The sequence below is a fragment of the Castanea sativa genome, chromosome 11, assembly GCF_040712315.1.
Source record: "Castanea sativa cultivar Marrone di Chiusa Pesio chromosome 11, ASM4071231v1".
Lineage (NCBI taxonomy): Eukaryota > Viridiplantae > Streptophyta > Magnoliopsida > Fagales > Fagaceae > Castanea > Castanea sativa.
Genome location: NC_134023.1, coordinates 27,471,909 through 27,490,206, shown reverse-complemented (window position 1 = coordinate 27,490,206; position 18,298 = coordinate 27,471,909). Strand labels below are relative to the sequence as shown.

Genomic DNA, 18,298 nt, shown 5'->3' with positions numbered 1-18,298 from the left:
CAAAACTACATGAGGGGTATCCTTTGAGACACGTTTCCAAAATGATCAACCCAATCCACCGATGCCAAGGTTCTATCAATTCTTGACATACAATTTGTCCCCGAATCTCTAAACCAAGTAAAAGAAGCCCCTCAAGAGGTAAGTCCACAAGGTAATTAGCCTCAATGAAGTCTGAAAAAGCAAACATAGCCGGACTAAAAGTCTCACAACCCAGTCTCTCACTCGGAAAACGAATGATATTGAAGTCCCCAAAAACACACCAAGTCGTATTCCACCTGGAATGCATCCTTGTAAGCTCCTCCCATAGAGCACCCCATCTGATTATCATCATTGGGCCCATACACTCCTGAACCAGCCCACACAAAATCATCCACAACCCCCTTCAGTAAAACATTAACAGAAAATAGACCAACAACACTATCAACTTTTTCAAGAACTCTCTTATCCCAAACCAATAACACCCCCCCTGCAGTATTGACTGCGTCTAGAGCAACCCAATCAAGGAACAAACTACCCCCAAAGACTTCGAACAACAGCAGAGTTCAAGGAAGAGAGCTTTGTTTCTTGAAAGCAAACTATATCACACTTCCACTCCTTGAGAAGATTTTTGCATATCTCTCGCTTCTGAGGATTATTTAATCCCCTAACATTCCAAGATAATAGCCGTAAACTCATTTAAAACTGGTAATCGCCCCCGTACCTACTGAGAAGTCTCTGTTCCTCCCCTTAGATGCTACCCCGTCATAATTAATAGAAGAAATTAAACCTTTGAGTTCTCTAAGCCCTTTCTACTTTGAGTTCACAATTCCTCTAGCAGACCCAACACTAACAACATCAACACAGTCTTGTTCAAGAAGACGAAACAGAGCCAAACATTGATCTTTGTGCTTAACAATAGGAAATCCCACAATCTTACAGAAGTCTTTCATCAGGTTACATACCCATTTCAAAATTTTCACCTCTGATCCCCGAACCTCTCCCCCAACAACTTCCTGGATCACCTCCAACTCCGTTCATAGGGATCCCATTTAGATAGAGGTGAGCACTCCACAAACCCACACTCTTCCTCTCCGTGAATTAACCCACTGGGATTAACTTCACCGTTCTTCCATTGAAGAAGAAGATGCTCAGACCCTACCTGGGTCAGTTCAACCCCATCCAAGTGGTACAGTGACCTTGGCTCAGCAATAGAATTACTCCATTTTTCTTCCTTCTCACCTGAAACCACCGTGGAGTTGTCTCTTTCTCCAAAACAGGGACCCTTGCTACCCAGGCTCGACAGAGGAGCAAAGGAGTTATGAGCAGCACCCTGATGTCGAAGATCAGAAGAAACCACAAACCCACTACCCATCGGCCTCGCCGGTGACCCTATCCTCAAAACACCAGCTATCGGGGAATGGGTCACGTCCCTCTTCCTCTGATAGGTCACCACCTCGCCAGAAAACCCAAGTTTGGGACCTTCCGTCGCCCTCGCCACTTCGTTGGGGTGGTCTTCCTCTGATTCCAGCACCGCTATAGTCACCGGCGACCCAGAGTTATCCCCCGATCTCCCTCTCGAGCTCTCACCTTCAACCCACGAAGACTGGGCATTAGATATTACATTTAACGAAATGGGCTTGACCAAAGTACCCTCATTTAGTGAAGGTGCTGTGGCCACGGGTTGGGCTTTAACAAGCCCACCAGCATGTTTTGTAACTTTTAGCCTATCACTAGAAACCTTGGGCCATCTGAGCTCCTTAGCACCCATACAGGTCACCTTACGTCTCCCGCCCTCAGACTTTGAACACTCTCAAAGCCAGAGTAGCTGGGGTCAATTTAAAAGAAAAAGCCCGTGTGGGTCTACCATTAATGATTGAAACCTTGCCATATTTAATTGAACCATTTTCTTTAGGACCTCCAGGAATCCCGTTCTGCCCCAAATTTGTTCCAAAATTTTCAAAATTCCTTAACTTTTGCTGACTACTAAAAGCAGACAAAAATTTCCCACTCTGGTCACCACCAGCTGACTGACCACCTCCACCACCATTATTGGAGGAAGCTTCAGCCATAGAAGCTGGTTTTGCACTAGTGAAAAAAATCCTTAACTCTCTGAAACAAAGACCAACCTGCATGATTGTAACTTGCTAGTATCATAATACAGCCTCTCCTAGACCCTCCAAAATAGACCGTAATAACTTCAAAAAGACCGGATTTGTTAGAGCTCCCACAGAACTCTATTAGCTTCCCATTTTCCCTCAGTCTCTTACAGAGTACAGCTCTACCAGGCACCCAGTCACGTATATCAGCGAGACAAGTAAGAATCCACTCCAACCCCTTACGACAAACCCAAATAGAGCTCTTAACACCCCGACGTGACTCGTGTATAGCATACGTATCAAACCGCCCCCCGTCAAAAGAAAAAGAGAAAAGTTTGGCATCAATGCGAAACGACCTCAAAGTGTCCTTGTGGTTCAAGGATTGGGGTAAAGGGGGGATATTTTGTGAATTTTCTTTGGTGGGGGTAACCGGTATGGCTAAAGGTGTGGGTACAAGTTTAGGCAGTTTCGACAAAACATGGTTAGACCCCTGAGGTGGTGGGGATGGGGAAGGCAAGGATGGAGGAGGGGGAAAGGGATAAGGGAAAATCCCAAACTGAGGAGGGAAGCAGGGGGGGGGGGGGGGAGGAGGCAAAAGGAAGGGCGGCAAAAAAGGAAAAAAAGAAGGTGATGTTTGTGGGAGGGGGTGAAGGTGAGGTGGAGGAGGTTGGGTAGGATGAGGGAGGGATGGGGGAGGGGGGAGAGGAAGAGGAGGCATCACTTGGGAATCAAGGCCTTATCTACTTGGCAATCAAAGATTCAATTTTCCTCCATTTCCAGTTCTCTAATAAACCTGATATTCCATGCGTGCATCCTCCCCTTCCTTTGGCTCTCTAAATAAGAATTAACTGAGGCATCCTTATCTACTGCAATTGCAAATAACTTTGGGTATGCCTCCTTTAGGGAGTCATGTTGGAATTTCACACAGTTGCCATCTAAAATGCTCACGAGCAACAAAATTATCCCAACCTTCCCTAATACTTATCTATAAACTACAACCTAGAATACTTCTAAACCGCTTCATTGAACCCCACCCCCCCCCAAAAAAAATTTCAAAGCGACCATCCATCTCCACAAATGGCTGTCTTCGTCCCAAAATGCCATAGCCAACCCAATAGGGCTTCATTATAGTGCCTAGCTTACGTATTCCCAAACCCCCAAACGGTAGAGCAAATTGTATTCTAATCTACAAATTGGTATTCAAACCTATCTATCTTTGGAACAACTCTACCAAAAAATTTCTCTGCAACCTCTCCGATCTATTTGCCACATAAGATGGAATGGTGAATAGTGAAAGATAATAGTTTGGTAAATTGGTGTGGGCTTTTCAAGAGTGTTGATCTTCACCTTTTGACAAATATTAGTGTTTTCAACCCACTAACATGCTCTCCATTTTCTCAAAAATTGGATTCCACACTAATCCTGCCTTAGAATGCGACACCATAGGCATGCCTAAAATAATTCGTTAGTTAACGCCCCCACCTTACAACATTGTATGTTAGCCAGAGTAGCTATCTCTTCAACCTCTCCCATTGGGACCACTCTACTCTTACCAAGTCAACAAAATATTATTATAAAGATGTTCCACATCAGTATCCCGAAAATAAAATAGTGTTATTTGCAAAGAGTAGATGTGTGAATCATGAAACTATTATCTACTCCTTTCCTGATTCTCAAAAAAATAAAATAAAACATCTACTCTATTACCAACTGTAAAGCTAGAAAATAAATCCTTCCTCCTTAGTTCTCAACATTCTATTCAGTACCTCCATAACCAAAATAAAGAGCAATAGACCAGCCATCCATGTCTAGGATTGATAGGGCTCTAGTGTCACATGACTGGGAGCAACACTTTCCGGATGTGATCCAATGGGATACCTATTTCAGATCATTTCCCAATTCTTTTGGAGGCAGGGGGTATGGCGAGGGGGAAAAGTCCATTCCGGTTTGAGACTATGTGGTTGAAAACGGACGGGTTTGTTGATAGAGTAGATTCTTGGTGGAATCGCCATTCTATTGTGGGTACTCCTAGTTATGTGTTTGCAAAAAAATTGAAAGCTTTGAAGGAAGATATTATTAGTGGAATCGCCAAGAGTTTGGCAATGATGGACGTAGGAAGAAAGATTTATTGGGGGCTCTAGAGTTACTAGATGCTAAGGAAGGGGTCCTTGGACTTTCCGAGTCGGAGAGAGTGGAGAAGGTGGAAGTGAGAGCGCAAATAGAGCATCTCCTTTCTCTAGAGGAGATTTCATGGAGACAAAAATCGAGGATGCTATGCATTAAGGAGGGAGATAATAATACTAAGTTCTTTCACAAGATGGCCAATTCTCATAGAAGGTATAACCATCTGAGTTTCTTAGAAGTGGATGGGGTGATTTATGAGGATGAAGCAGAAGTGGTTGCTCAGGTAGTTCAATTTTATAAAACTCTGTATTAGGAGCCTGAGGAGTGGAGACCGTTTGTGGAAGGATTGGAGTTTGATCAAATAGGGGAGTTGGAGAGGGGCTGGTTGGAGAGGAGTTTTGAGAAGGATGAGATCCTATCAGTGGTCAGAGCTATGGAAAGGGATAACGCTCCAGGACCAGATGGCTTTACTGTGGCATTTTTTCATCATTGCTGGATAGCGGTAGAAAGAGATGTTTTAGTAGTCTTTGAAGAGTTCTATCAACACTGTAAGTTTGAGAAGTCTCTTAATGCTACCTTCATAGTGTTGATTCCTAAGAAGAATGATGCCTCAAATATTCGTGATTTTAGACCTATCAGTTTGGTGGGGAGTTTGTAAAACATCTTGGCCAAGGTTTTGGCAAATAGATTGAAAGTGGTGTTAGATAAACCAATATCTGAATCTTAGAATAGGTTTGTGGGAGGTAGCCAGATCCTTAATTCAGTTCTCATTGCTAATGAGTGTGTTGATAGCAGAACGAAGAGTAAGATTCCAGGAGTGATCTGTAAATTAGATGTTGGGAAAGCTTATGACAATGTGAATTGGGACGCTCTTCTGAAATTGTTGAAGAAAATGGGTTTTGGGGAGAAATGGTGTAGCTGGATTCGAACATGTATCTCTACAGTGCAGTTTTCAGTATTGGTCAATGGGTCCTCAGTTGACTTCTTTAGTAGCTCTAGAGGTTTGAGACAAGGGGATCTGTTGTCTCCCTTGTTATTTTTAGTTATGATGGAGGTGTTTAGTAGGATGGTGAAGAGAATGGAGGGGGCAGGTTTACTTAGTGGTTTTAGGGCGGATGGTAGGAGGGGTAGAGGGGAAAGTGTTTCACATTTGCTATTTGCGGATGATACTATTTTTTTTTGTGATGCTAAGGTGGAGCAAGTCCTTCATGTACGATTACTGCTACTTTGTTTTCAGGCTGTGACTAGTCTAAAGGTTAACATGGCTAAAAGTGAAATGGTTCCTATAGGGGAGGTAAATAATGTGCATGCTTTGGCAGAGATATTGGGTTGCAGGGTGGGGGCCTTGCCAATGACTTATCTAGGTATGCCGTTGGGGGAGACCCATAAGTCTCCCTTTATTTGAACCTTATTTTGGAAAAAATGGAACGGAAGCTGGCAGGGTGGAAGAAGTTGTACTTATCGAAAGGTGGTAGGCTGACATTGCTTAAAAGCACGCTTTCTAGCCTCTCCACTTATTTTTTATCTTTATTCACCATTCCTACGCATGTGGCAAACAAAATCGAGAAGCTGCAAAGGGACTTCCTATGGGGAGGCCCTAAGACTCATCTATTGGGTTGGGATAAGGTGTGTATGCCTATTGCTAATGGCGGTTTGGGTATTAGGAAATTGACCACTTTCAATAAAGCTCTACTAGGAAAGTGGCTTTGGCGTTTTGGGACCAAGGAGAATAGGCTTTGGAGGAGGGTGATAGCTTTGAAGTTTGGGGAAGAATTTTGGGGGGGGGGGGGTGGACCTCTAAGTCGGGAAGGGGTGGTTATGGTTGTGGTTTATGGAGAAGTATCCAGATGGGCTGGCGAGTTTTTAATAGTAATGTTCAGTATAAGGTTGGGGTGGGGGATAGAGTGAAACTATAGAAAGATAGGTGGTGTGGAGATCTTCCTCTCCAATTGGCTTTTCCATAATTGTACAATTTTGCTGCGAACAGAGAGGCTTCCGTAGAGTCATCTTTGATAGGTCAAGGGGCAGGGGTTAGGAGAACTTGGGATGTTTGTTTCAATCGAGGTCCTAATGATTGGGAGTCAGATGTGGTGGACAAGTTCTTTCGATTCTTGGCATCCAATGTATCTTTAGGGACTGATAGTAATCATTTGAAATGGAAGTTGACAAAAAATGGGGAGTTTACTATCCGTTCATATTATCATAAGTTACACGGCTTTTCCTCTGTGACTTTTCCTTGGAAAGGTATTTGGAAGGTTAAGGCACCCCGACGTGTCTCTTTCTTTGTTTGTACAGTTGCATGGGATAGGATTTTCACAGGAGATAACTTGCAGCTTAGGGGCTTTGACTTCGTTGACTGGTGCATTATGTGTCGTTGCTGTGGTGAGACAGTGGATCATTTGTTGTTACATTGTGGAAAGACTTATCGGTTGTGGGGCTTTGTCTTTAGGAGTTTTGGGATTTCTTGGGTTCCCTCTTGTACGGTGTCAGACTTTCTTTTTAGTTGGTGGAATTGGCTAGGGAAGTATACATCTTGCATATGGAACTTAGTTCCGTTATGTTTGATGTGGTGTATTTGGAGGGAACGTAACTGGAGGACGTTTGAGGATTTGGATAGATCCAAGGACCAATTGCTTGCCCTCTTTTCTGGTTCCCTTTTTGATTGGGCTAGGGCTAGGGCTTGGGGACTCACATCTAGTGACTCTCTTCTCCTATTCCTTAGTTCTCTTTTTTTGTAATTATTACCGTTTTAATTTTTGTTTTCTGCTTTTCCTTCTCTTTTGTACTTTTGATATGCTGATGCTTATTTGCATTTAGTAGTTTTCTTGAATATACTTTTTCTTACCTATCAAAAAGAAAAAGAAAAAAAGAAGACAATCACTTTGCCTTTAGATCCAATTCAATTAGGCTATGTTTCCTGGATGGAACTTGGCATTCCCTTCAGGACTTGCTAGGTCACGTCCAGACTACCTTATTGGCATGACAAGAATATAAAAGTATGGCAAATAGAACGAGTCTAACACAAATCAGTGAAAATCCCGCATCCCGGAATGTGAATTTTTGTCACATCATTATGTTTTTGTTTTGTTTTTGTTTTATTCCAAACTTTGGAAATTGTGTTTGCAATGCCAAAAGCATTGTGGAAGAAATGCAATGAGACCTTGTCTTAATTTAGATTCCTACACCCACGCTTGGACCAATAAATGAATTGTTCAAAAATTGTTTTGGTAAAACTTGGAATGCCGCAACAAAAGGCAACAAGTTCATTAAACTGTTCAAGCCCTGAACAATATGGATGTCTATGAGACAATAGTGGCATCAAATTATTGGGACTCTAAAGCTTGGAGTCTGGCCTCTCTGAAGATGGCTAGCATTTGGGGTAATATGTACTTTTAAGTTCATCTACCTTCATTTAATCAAATTCAATGACAATTTTATTGTGAGGAGTTCAAATTTCCTTCCAATACATGGACCTTTTACTGCATATGCTTACTTTACTTTGGATTCGTTAAATATAAATTGTAACCATCTTATATTTTTGGAATAAATGCATGATTACTTTTGATAGTCAGCATATCAATTTTGGTGATGTTTTAACCTGTTTGGTTCAGTTCATTTATACCTTGCTTTCTTCCCCAGGGAATTTGTAAACAATGTATGGTATATAAAGATATTGTCTCCAGTAGAAGTGCGAAATTTGGGCAAAGAAGGGATCAATCTTGCAACTTCTGCTCCAAGTCGCAAATTGTCCACTAGTAGCAGCAGTTGTGATGATTATGTGAGTCGTCAGGACTTGAGGAATCCAAGCAATGGGGTCTCTTGACTACTAAGGCGTATGCTTCAAATCAGAAAATTAAGAATTAGCTGCTAAAGAATGTTTAACAATATCATGTATCGTTTTACTTGTACGGATTAGTGGCATTCTCATGGACTTTTGTGGTTAGAGAGTTGTAGTTCTTGGAGAAAGTCTATCTAAAGCTTGTATGTCAGCTTATAACTGTAAATTATAATAGAAGACTGTTCCCAGTCTACGGCCTACCACTGGAGTGTTTAGTTTAAGTGTATTCATTAGGAGAATGAGATCTTAATGATAGTAGTTTGCTTGCCATCTTATATTGTAACTTATAAGATAAGATTAAAGGACACATCTTGACATTTAATTGAGTGTGAAGTTTTTTGTTTTGGCTCATGGATACCTGAAGGGTGGACATTCAAGACAAGTAAAGATATCAATTTTCATTTCTCTTATTTGGCTTAACCTTCGAATTGCAATTAGCTCTTTCCTAATATAATATAATATAATTTTCTTTGAATTTGATTGATATGCTGCACTGATTACAGCCTTTCTAACGCATAGTTACATTGAATTTAATTCTTTGCCTCTTTGGAAAAGATATCATGGTTTGTGTTTTATTGATCAATGCAACCATGCGTTTGACTTTAATTAGATGTCCCGTGTGATGTGTGAGTGTAGACATCTCATTTTATATCCCTTACAACTAGAGCGTTTATATCTTACATTCCCATCATCGTACCTTAATTTTGGACCTAGATTTTGGATATACAAGGCCATGTACAAGGGGCCCAAGTTTGGTTTCTAAATCTAAACTAGGTGGTGACCCCCGCTAAACCCTTTGTCTCCAGTCCACTTGGTTAAGGCATATTCCCTTGAACATGGCGATTGTGCGCAGCAAGGGGAGTTGATAAGCCCACAGCGATTGCATAACAAGTTTATATAAAAACGTTTTGTAAAAAATTATCTTTGTAGTTCATGTATGATACTCATTAAGTAGTACTACATTTGAAAATTAGTTATAATAGTTGCAAACCCATGTGATGCATGGAAATATATAACTATTTTATGATATGGTATATGTATAATTTATTTTCTAAAATTTTATGAAGATTGAATTATTTTTAAAAGTATTTTTTCATCTCTCTTATTCTATAAATATATCATTATTTTATTTTGGTTTATTTATTATTATGAGTTTAAGAAACCTGGGTATGTCTATTCTTCTAACTTTTGTTATGGTGTTTTTTTTTTTGGTACAGTTTTTTTTTTTTTTTTAAGTTTCAAGTTTCTTATTCTCTTAAGTAGATTATCATGATATTACTCAAATAATTGATAAGCACATTCAAATATAGTCATGTAGATTGTATTTTGATTTTAACTCAAATTCTCACTTCCAAAATACCTAAAAATTAACTCAAACCAAAACCATAAGAAAGAGAGATAGAGAGAGGACATGTGATAGGGAACTCAAAAAATACAACATTAAAATGTATCAATCTAAAGTAAAAATATAAAAAACACAAGAATTCATCAACCTAAAGCAGAGGTGCAATAATGAATTAAAAATCCACAGAGAGAGAGAGAGAGAGTATTCACATTTTTTTTTATGGGTGAAATATGGATTGATGGGAAGAAATCAAATTTATAATAAATAAAATGGAGAGAATGAAAGTCAAAATAGAAGGAAGACAGAGGATTGAATAAATTGTAACGCTAAGGTATAGATTATAGAGTAGTGAAGGGATAAAATGATAAAAGCAAAGGAGAAATATTGGAGGAAGTGTAATTGTAAAGTGAGAAATTAATAAAGAGAAAAATAGTTAAAAAAAAAGAAGAGAAAAAATGTTATAACTAGGTCGATAACGTGACACAATAAGAAAGTAACAAAATTAATTGAATCTCTTTCTTTTAAGTATCCTCGAAATGTGATACTAAGATCCTTAGCTATAGAAAAAAAAAGTTTCTCGGTTACTAAGGAAAGTGGCTCCTCTTTCTCTTAGACCGTAGAATTAGCTGTTTTTCCTTCTTGTAAGGTTTTTGAGTCCCTCAAGTAACACTGTTGCTGGTAGGTTTGTTGGGAATCCTTTCTAGGGCTGTGGGAAACACTATTTTTTTGATTACTTTTGTGGTTAATATGGATACTTGGGTGAATATGTCTTTGAACGATAGAGAAGGTGGAGAATTTCAATTTGACAAGACAACAGAATTGTCAAACTGTACTATCGTAGCAAATTTCTTATAAGACAAGCGCTGAATACTAAGGCTATAATTAAAACCTTCAATCCCATTTGGTGGTCAAAGAATGGTTTTAAGGTACGTAATGTTGGAAACCATATACTACTATTCGTGTTTGATAATGAGGAAGAAGTTGAGAGAATTTTTGAGGGGGAACTACGGAGTTTTGACAAACACTTGGTGATGATTCAGTGCTATGATCATAGCAAACTTGTAAAGGATTTAGTTTTTGACCAGGTTTCTTTGTGGGTACAAGTCCATGATATAACAATTCAATTCTTGAGCCGGGATGTTGCTAAGAGACTATGCGAAGCTGTGGGAGAAGTAAAGAGGGATATGAATCAAATGGAAGTTGAATGGGGTGAGGTCATGAGGATTAGGGTTCGGGTGGATGTCACTCTCCCCCTCTACTGTGGAAGAGTTTTTTTCCCAGAAAAATGGATAGAAGGGATGGGTTTCCTTCAAATATGAATGTCTACCTAACGTGTGTTACAAGTGTGTGTGGTTGCCTGAATCATTTCAATAAGGACTGTGAACGTTGGATACAAAGCAATGGTAACTTAAGGCAGGAAGATTAGGAGTCCGGTCCATGGTTACGTGCATCCCCATTGCCCATGCATAAAAACTTAGTGATTGTAGTACCAGGATATTATGAAACAAAGAGAAAAAAAACTTGAGGCTATCGACAGAAAGAAGGATAAATCTGATCCAAAAGCAATGGCGGTAGCAGTGTGCAGTGGATCTCACGGTGGTGGAGTTAAGGAGTTTCAGTTTCAAAACACCACGTTAAATGAAAAGCTATTATAGGTGTTTCTAAAATTACTGAGGAAATGGATGCCAGCTTGGAACTGCATTTAACCAGGGGTGGAACCTGATTCCCAGTGCCGGCTCAAGGCCTAGGCAACTTTTGCCTAGGCCTAGGCCTAAGGCCCCATAACCAAAAAAAAATATATTCCCTACTAAAAAAAAGCCCCATTTTCATTTGTAAAGGCCCAAAATTTTATAAAAATATAGTATTTTTTAAATAATTAGTACTTTTTTTAAAAGTGATGTTAAAGATGCCACAAATTTTATTATAGGTTTAAGTTTAAATTTAACTAACATGTCACCAATCACATAAAAAATTAATTCAAACACAAATAAATTAAGTTGTTGAATTTTATCAATTACAGTCATTATCACATTATATTGTGAACATTTTTAAAACCAATTGTTCATTTCTAATAAGGCTTCCAAAATAGGAGACCAATAGAAATTAAAACCAATTGAAACCCTAAAATGTTTCAAAAAAAATGTTACAAATGTGATAGAACATCAATAATGACTAATCTCCTCTAATAGTTTGAGATCTTAATTTTTGTAAAGTAATATCCTACAAAGCCACGCACCAAATAATATTTATCTATCTCTTTCTCTTAAAAAGAATATATAAATTAAAATTTAAGTTACAACTGTACTTAACTATGCATAGTTATATATCCAAGTTATAGTAAGTTTCTTTTTAAAAAAAAATAATATTATTTCTAGTTCTTTTTGTTTAAATTTATGGTTCAACTATGATATTCAATCCTCTGTATGAAATTAACCTTAGTTTAATTATTATTATTCATCAATTTCTGTATTTACATCAAATTAGTCTTAATTTAATTTGTATTATATATATTTATTTAATTAATGTTTACATATAAAAAGGCCTCATATAAAATTTCTGCCTTAGGCCCCAAATTTTGTTGGGCCGGCCCTGATGAATCAAGAAGAGTATTTTGGGGAGAAAATAAATGAGATAGACTAGGAGTTAGGAAAATTTGATTTGGATAATGATATTCATTATGGAAGAGCTATTACTGATGAAATGCCAATTATTTCGGATTGCATGATTAATGAGTCAACAGAAAAAATTGAACTAACACAACCCTTAGTGGATACATGTGAGTTGTTAAGTGAGCATAAGCATCATGTGCCATTCTCGACTGGAAACCCTAAGGGAGGCATTCTCCATGTGCCACTTTCTCAAGCAAACCTTAGTACAGAACCTACTGTGGTAGCTACGAACACTACATCAACGTGGAAGAGAACACCTTGAGCAAAAAATTTAGAAACTCACGAAATCCTCTCCTCACCAACACTGAAACAATCAGGCTTAGACATTTATGATCATGAATTACCGAAGAAGAAAAAGCAGGTTTCACATGATGATTGGAAGACCCCTATTATATCGACAAAGGTTGATGTTCAGCCCTGCCAGAGACAATGAATCTCCTATGTTGGAACTGTCGTGGGCTTGGGAATCTATAGACAGAGAAAGAGCTAGAAACATGGCTTGATAAAGTTAGGCTGGAAACAATCAAGGTCCGGTATAAATTTGGTGGTTTGATTGAGGTCTCAAGAAAAAATAGAGGAGGCAGAGTGGTTGTTTTTTGGAAGGTAGAGTGTGAGGTAGAGTGTGACTTTGCAGTTGGTACATATTCCCTTATCACATAGATGCCAATGTGAATAAGGGAAAGGCAGATGAGAAGAGGTTTACAGGATTCTATGGCGAACCAAACACAAATATTCATCATGAATCATGGGCAAAGTTGAGAAGATTGAAGAATAAATATTTGATCTTGTGTGTACAGGGAATTCAATGAAATTGCCAAGGCACATGAGAAACTTGGAGGAAGGCTAAGACCAGTCAGACAAATGGAAGTGTTTAGAGATGTTTTGGATGAATGTGGTTTCAAATACTTCGGTTTTGTAGGGGGCAAAGACACTTGGTGTAGAGGTCAAGGAGAGAACAATACAATATGGGAAAGGTTAGATAGAGCAGTTGCCACTACGGATTGGATTGAGCTTTTCCTGGCGACAAAGGTTGTTCACTTGGAGTGTGGGTCCTCGGATCACAAACCCATAATCATTCTGCCTAAAGGTATTCAAAAGAAACAAAGGAAGCCTTGGAGATTTGAGCAAATGTGGCTAAAGGATCCGGGGTGTAAAGAGATTGTAGTTTCAACTTAGGGTAGATTTTTTACAGGAAGTCCAATTGATCAAGTGGAAGGAAAAATTCAGGAGTGCCAGGCAAAGATTGATCAATGGAGTCAGTTAAACTTTGGGAACATCACTCGGTCTTTGAAAGAAAAAAAGGAGCATCTAGGGAAGGCTGAGGAGTTGGTAATCGGGGGGGTTCGATGGATAGAGTGCGTCGATTGAAATGGAGATTAATGGATTATTGATCAAAGGGAAAAAATGTGGAAACAAAGGTCAAGGGCTTTGTGGTTGCATGAGGGAGATCAAAATACACAATTTTTTCATAACCGTGCTTCACACAAATATAGGAGAAACTAGATTAAGAAGTTGTAGAATGATGCGGGTGAAGTATGCTCAGATGAGGAGGAGATTACTCAGATATTAATCACCCACTACCAGGATTTATTCCATTCGGCCAGTCCATCAAACATTGATCATGTTCTAGTAGCAATCCTAACAATGATTACAGCGGACTTAAGTGCTATGTTAACTGTGGAATTTGTGAGAGAAGAGGTAGATGAAGCTTTGAAGCAAACAGAACCTTCAAAAGCACCTGGACCAGATGAACTACCTCCACTCTTCTTCTAGAAGTTCTAGCCGACTATTGGGGAGGATGTTTCACAAGCAATCCTTACTTGTCTAAATACAGGTTCTATCCCACCCACTATAAATCTTACTTTTATATCTCTCATTCCAAAAGTTAAGAATCCATCTAGAGTTTTAGATTTTCGTCCTATTGCTCTCTGTAATATTATCTACAAACTAGTCTCTAAAGTTGTTGCAACTAGGCTCAAGAAAGTTTTACCTCACATTATTTTTGAATCACAAAGTGCATTTCAATCAAATAAAGCTATTTGATTTCAGATAATATCTTAATGGATTTTGAGATGCTACATCAGATGAAGACTCAGAAATAAAAAAAGGCAGACTTTATGATCCTTAAGCTGGATATGAGCAAAACATATAACAGAGTAGAATGGAGGTTCTTGACTGAAGTCATGAGAAAGATGGGGTTTTTTTTTTGTGAAACATGGATAGCCATTATCTATGAATGCATTAGCATAGTCTCTTATTCTATTTTGGTAAATGGTGAGCCAAAAGGAGATATTTACCCTACACAGGGAATCAGACCAGGAGACCCACTCTCCTCATATCTCTTTCTTTTGTGCTCAGAAAGATTGAATAGAATGCTTCAATAGGCAGCAAGGGAAACCTCTTTAAGGGGTTATTCATTATGTAAGAATGGACCTTGGATTACTCACCAATTTTTTGCAAATGATAGTTTGCTATTCTTCTGAGCAAGAATGGAGGATTTACAGGTCATTCAACACATCCTATTGGTGCATGAGCAAGCATCGGGGCAACAAATTAAACGAGGCAAGGCTACACTGTTTTTCAGCAAAGCTGTAGTCGAAGAAAAGAAAAGGGAGATTGTAAATTTCCTAGGAGTGTGGAGATCAAGGAATATGAAAAATACCTCGGTTTGCCAGCAGTTGTGGGGAGGAAAAAAAATAGGCGAGCCTAAATTACATCAAGGAAAGAGTGTGGACTAAATTACATGGATGAAAGGAAAAACTCTTGTCTCAAGCAGTAAGAGAGGTGTTACTAAAAGCGGTGATTCAGGCTATCCCAACTTTCACCATGAGTTGTTTCGAATTGCTGGTGGGGCTTTGCAATGATGTTGAGATACAAATCTGAAAGTTTTGGTGAGGCGAGCATGGCGGTCAAAGAAAATTCATTGGAAAAATTGGGAAACATTATGTAAGCCAAAGTCTGATGGAGGTATGGGTTTCAAAGATTTGGCTAAGTTCAACAAAGTAGTGTTGGTGAAACAGGTTTGGAGGTTGCTAACGGATAAAACATCTTTGTTTTATAAGGTGTTTAGTGCAAAATATTTCCCATCAGATTTAGTTTTTGATGCAAAGAGTTCAAGGGATCCTATGCTTGGCAAAGTATCCTCAAAGCAAGATCGGTTGTTGAAAAAGGGATGATATAGAGAATTGGGTATGGCAACAAAACCCAGGTATTTTATGATAACTGGATCCCTGATGTGTTTCCACTGAAGGCAGTAGCTCGAAGCCAGGAGTTCACAGACAATAGCATAGTTTCTAGCCTCATTGATTTTGAAACAGGAGAGTGGAATGGGCAGTTGATTGATCATCTAATTTCTCCTTTTCTGGCGCAGTGAATAAAAACTATACCACTGTGCAGGACAAAGCAAGAAGACTGCATAGTATGGCCACAAAGTAGGGACGAAAATTATTCGGTGAAAACAATATATCAGTTAGTCGGTGATCTAGAAAGAAGAGAAGCAGCATCGGGCTCAAGTCAGGCAACGCAGAAAAGTTTCTGGAATGGTATTTGGAAGTTCAACAATCAAAAAAAAAAAAGAAAGAATTTTATGTTGACGAGCTTGCACTGAGTCACTACCGACAGCGAAGAATCTATACCGCAGGAAAGTACTGGACTCTTCCTTATGCACCTCCTGTGGTAAGTCAGACGAGACAACATGCCATGCTTTGTGGGAGTGCGAGAAGATCCAAACCAGCTGGGGTCCTGATTTCAACGAGCTACGACAACTGCCACATCAACCCGCTACAGTAACGGACCTGATCTGCAGAATTGGACATGAAGGAAAAGATGTTGAGCTCTTCACGGTGTTGGCATGGTTCATTTGGTGTAGGATGAATAAATTCCACTTTAAAGAGCCTAGCTTACCACCTGATAAGCTCCTCGAGGCTGCCTTTAACTCAGTAGCAGAATTTCAGACCAAACAGACTGACAGACCAACACAAAACAAACCAGCAATTCAGAATTGGCGACCACCACCGAAGGACACTTATAAAATAAATTACGATAGCGCAGTCTTTTCTGAGTCAGATGAAGCTGGAATAGGAGCTGTGGTTAGAAATGAAAGGGGTGAGGTGATGGCGTCCTTAGCTGAGAAGATCATTATGCCATCGGGAGGTGTGGAAGTTATTGAAGCCATGACAGCTAGGAGGGCAATTCTTTTGGCAGCATAGCTGGGTTTTCATCAGTCTATTATTGAAGGAGATTCAGAAATTGTGTTTATAGCTTTAACAGGAGATTTTTCTGATCACTCTAGTTTTGGTCACATTGGATAAGATGGTAAAGTTATGGTTCCTTCCCATAGTAAAGTTACGGTAAAGTTTTGGTCACATAGCGAAAGACTGCAAGTCTATAATGGTTTTGCTACAAACATGTTCTTTCTCTCATGTTAGACGGCAGGGTAATGGAGTTGCTCATACCTTAGCTAGGAGAGCTAAGAAATCTTTCCCCCTTTTTGTGTGGATGAAATCTATTCCACCAAACATTTCTTTTCTAGTTCATGTTGATGTAATCCCTTAAGCTTTCTTATAATAAAGTTCGTACGGATTTCCTTTTTCTTAAAAAAAAAAATTGATACGCTTCAACTTTTATATATTATATATTATACCGATATACGTTACATGTCATATAAAAAGAGTGGAAATGAAAATTATTGATTGATATATTTCAGTAAATAGAAAAATTGTTTAATAAATTCACAGTTATTAAATTATTTTGACTAACTTAACCACATAAATATTAAATTTTATTTTGTTGTGGGTTGCTTTTTTGTTTCAACTATTGCTAAAGCAAATAAACTAATGAAAAACTGTCATATTCCAAACAAGTTATTAATATTTTAATATAAATCCTAAAAACAAAAATAACCACATATATTTTTCGGACCCTTTTGTCTTAGGCATTTCCTTGAAGAACCTAAATTTAAATCTAATCTCCCAATTTATTGTGAGTGAAAAAACGAAAAAGAAAAAGAAAAAGAGCCATATAATCTATTTTTTAAAATATTAAAAATGAGTGGACCAAATCAATCCGTGTACTGTCATTGAACATGTATCAATATGTTAATATTTTATTGTAATAGAAAAAACTTATTTTTGCTGAATAGAAAATATTGCTAAAATAATTAAACAAGTGATTAAAAGTTTTGTTGAGACCAAAGATTAAAAGAAGAGTATTCTATTTCCTTATTTTTATTTTTTTTGAGAAACTCCTTATTTCATTATTAAGGAGTATGCCACCTAGAAATTTTTCTTTTTTAGAAGGAACATAGAAACTTTTTTCTTTTTCTGAGTAAACTTAAGATAACATATGTGTACTGAGCATCTTTTATTCCGAAGATTTATCAACCTAAATGCTATAGTTTACATGCTTGGAATTTACACGTGGTAATACTTTATTCTTGAATTTTTTTTGGCTATGAAAGATATATTTTCACTAAGTGGTCCCCAAAAATTTTATTAAAATTACTAAGAAAATAAAATTGATATTTTTGAATATAAATAAATAATAAAAATTAAATACTAATTTGTTATAACCTTTGTTTAGGTGGAAGGTTAAATGAATAATACCTATTTTCCTCTCAAAAAGAGTAACACATGAAACTAATTAAAGATGAGGTAGGAAGTTAAATGAAAGAATTCTAAAAAAATACGTCACTGCGACATAGTCACATGGTCCTCCCATAAGTTTTAATAATTTCTCTCACGACAAATTTATTCCACCCTACCCATTAAAAAAAAAATCAAATGCAACCATCTTTGAAAGGACAACTTGTGGCCTACAAGATAAACAATGGAAGAAGAAGGCTAAAATTCAATTTACTCTCTTGACTTTTTACCTCAATTGTCAAATTTGACCGTAAAGTTTAATTTTTGTTAATTTAGTATCTAGTTTAAAATTAAGTCAATCTAATCCTTTTGTCTAAATTGTTAATAAAAGTCATTTAAATTATTTTTTTAAAAATTTAAATTGAAAATATTTATGAGATGCACCATATGATAGATCTTGTTATTTGATAAGTCCTGACTCATTTTGACAAAGTGAGGGACTAAATTAACAAAAAAATAAACCTTAAAAATTAATTTGACAATTGAAGTAAAAGTTAATGGACTAAATTGCTTTATTTTTTAAAAGGCCAAAACTTAGCTACAAAATTGGTTGTAGCTGTAAGTGCACAATTGCACCTGGTCCCAAGAACAGTTATGGGCTCAGG

The 18,298-nt window shown here is 37.9% G+C and overlaps 1 protein-coding gene across 1 annotated transcript in view; it reads left to right on the top strand.

Annotated features, from left to right (window-relative positions):
• The window catches only part of LOC142615887 (auxin response factor 6-like), a 35,652-nt gene extending 27,195 nt beyond the window's left edge, over positions 1 to 8,457 (top strand). Inside the window, exon 14 of the mRNA XM_075788804.1 lies at positions 7,839 to 8,457. Coding sequence (XP_075644919.1) covers positions 7,839 to 8,022 — 184 coding nt within the window. The 3' untranslated portion in view covers positions 8,023 to 8,457. The remainder of the gene's footprint in view (positions 1 to 7,838) is intronic.
• Positions 8,458 to 18,298: the final 9,841 nt, after the last annotated feature.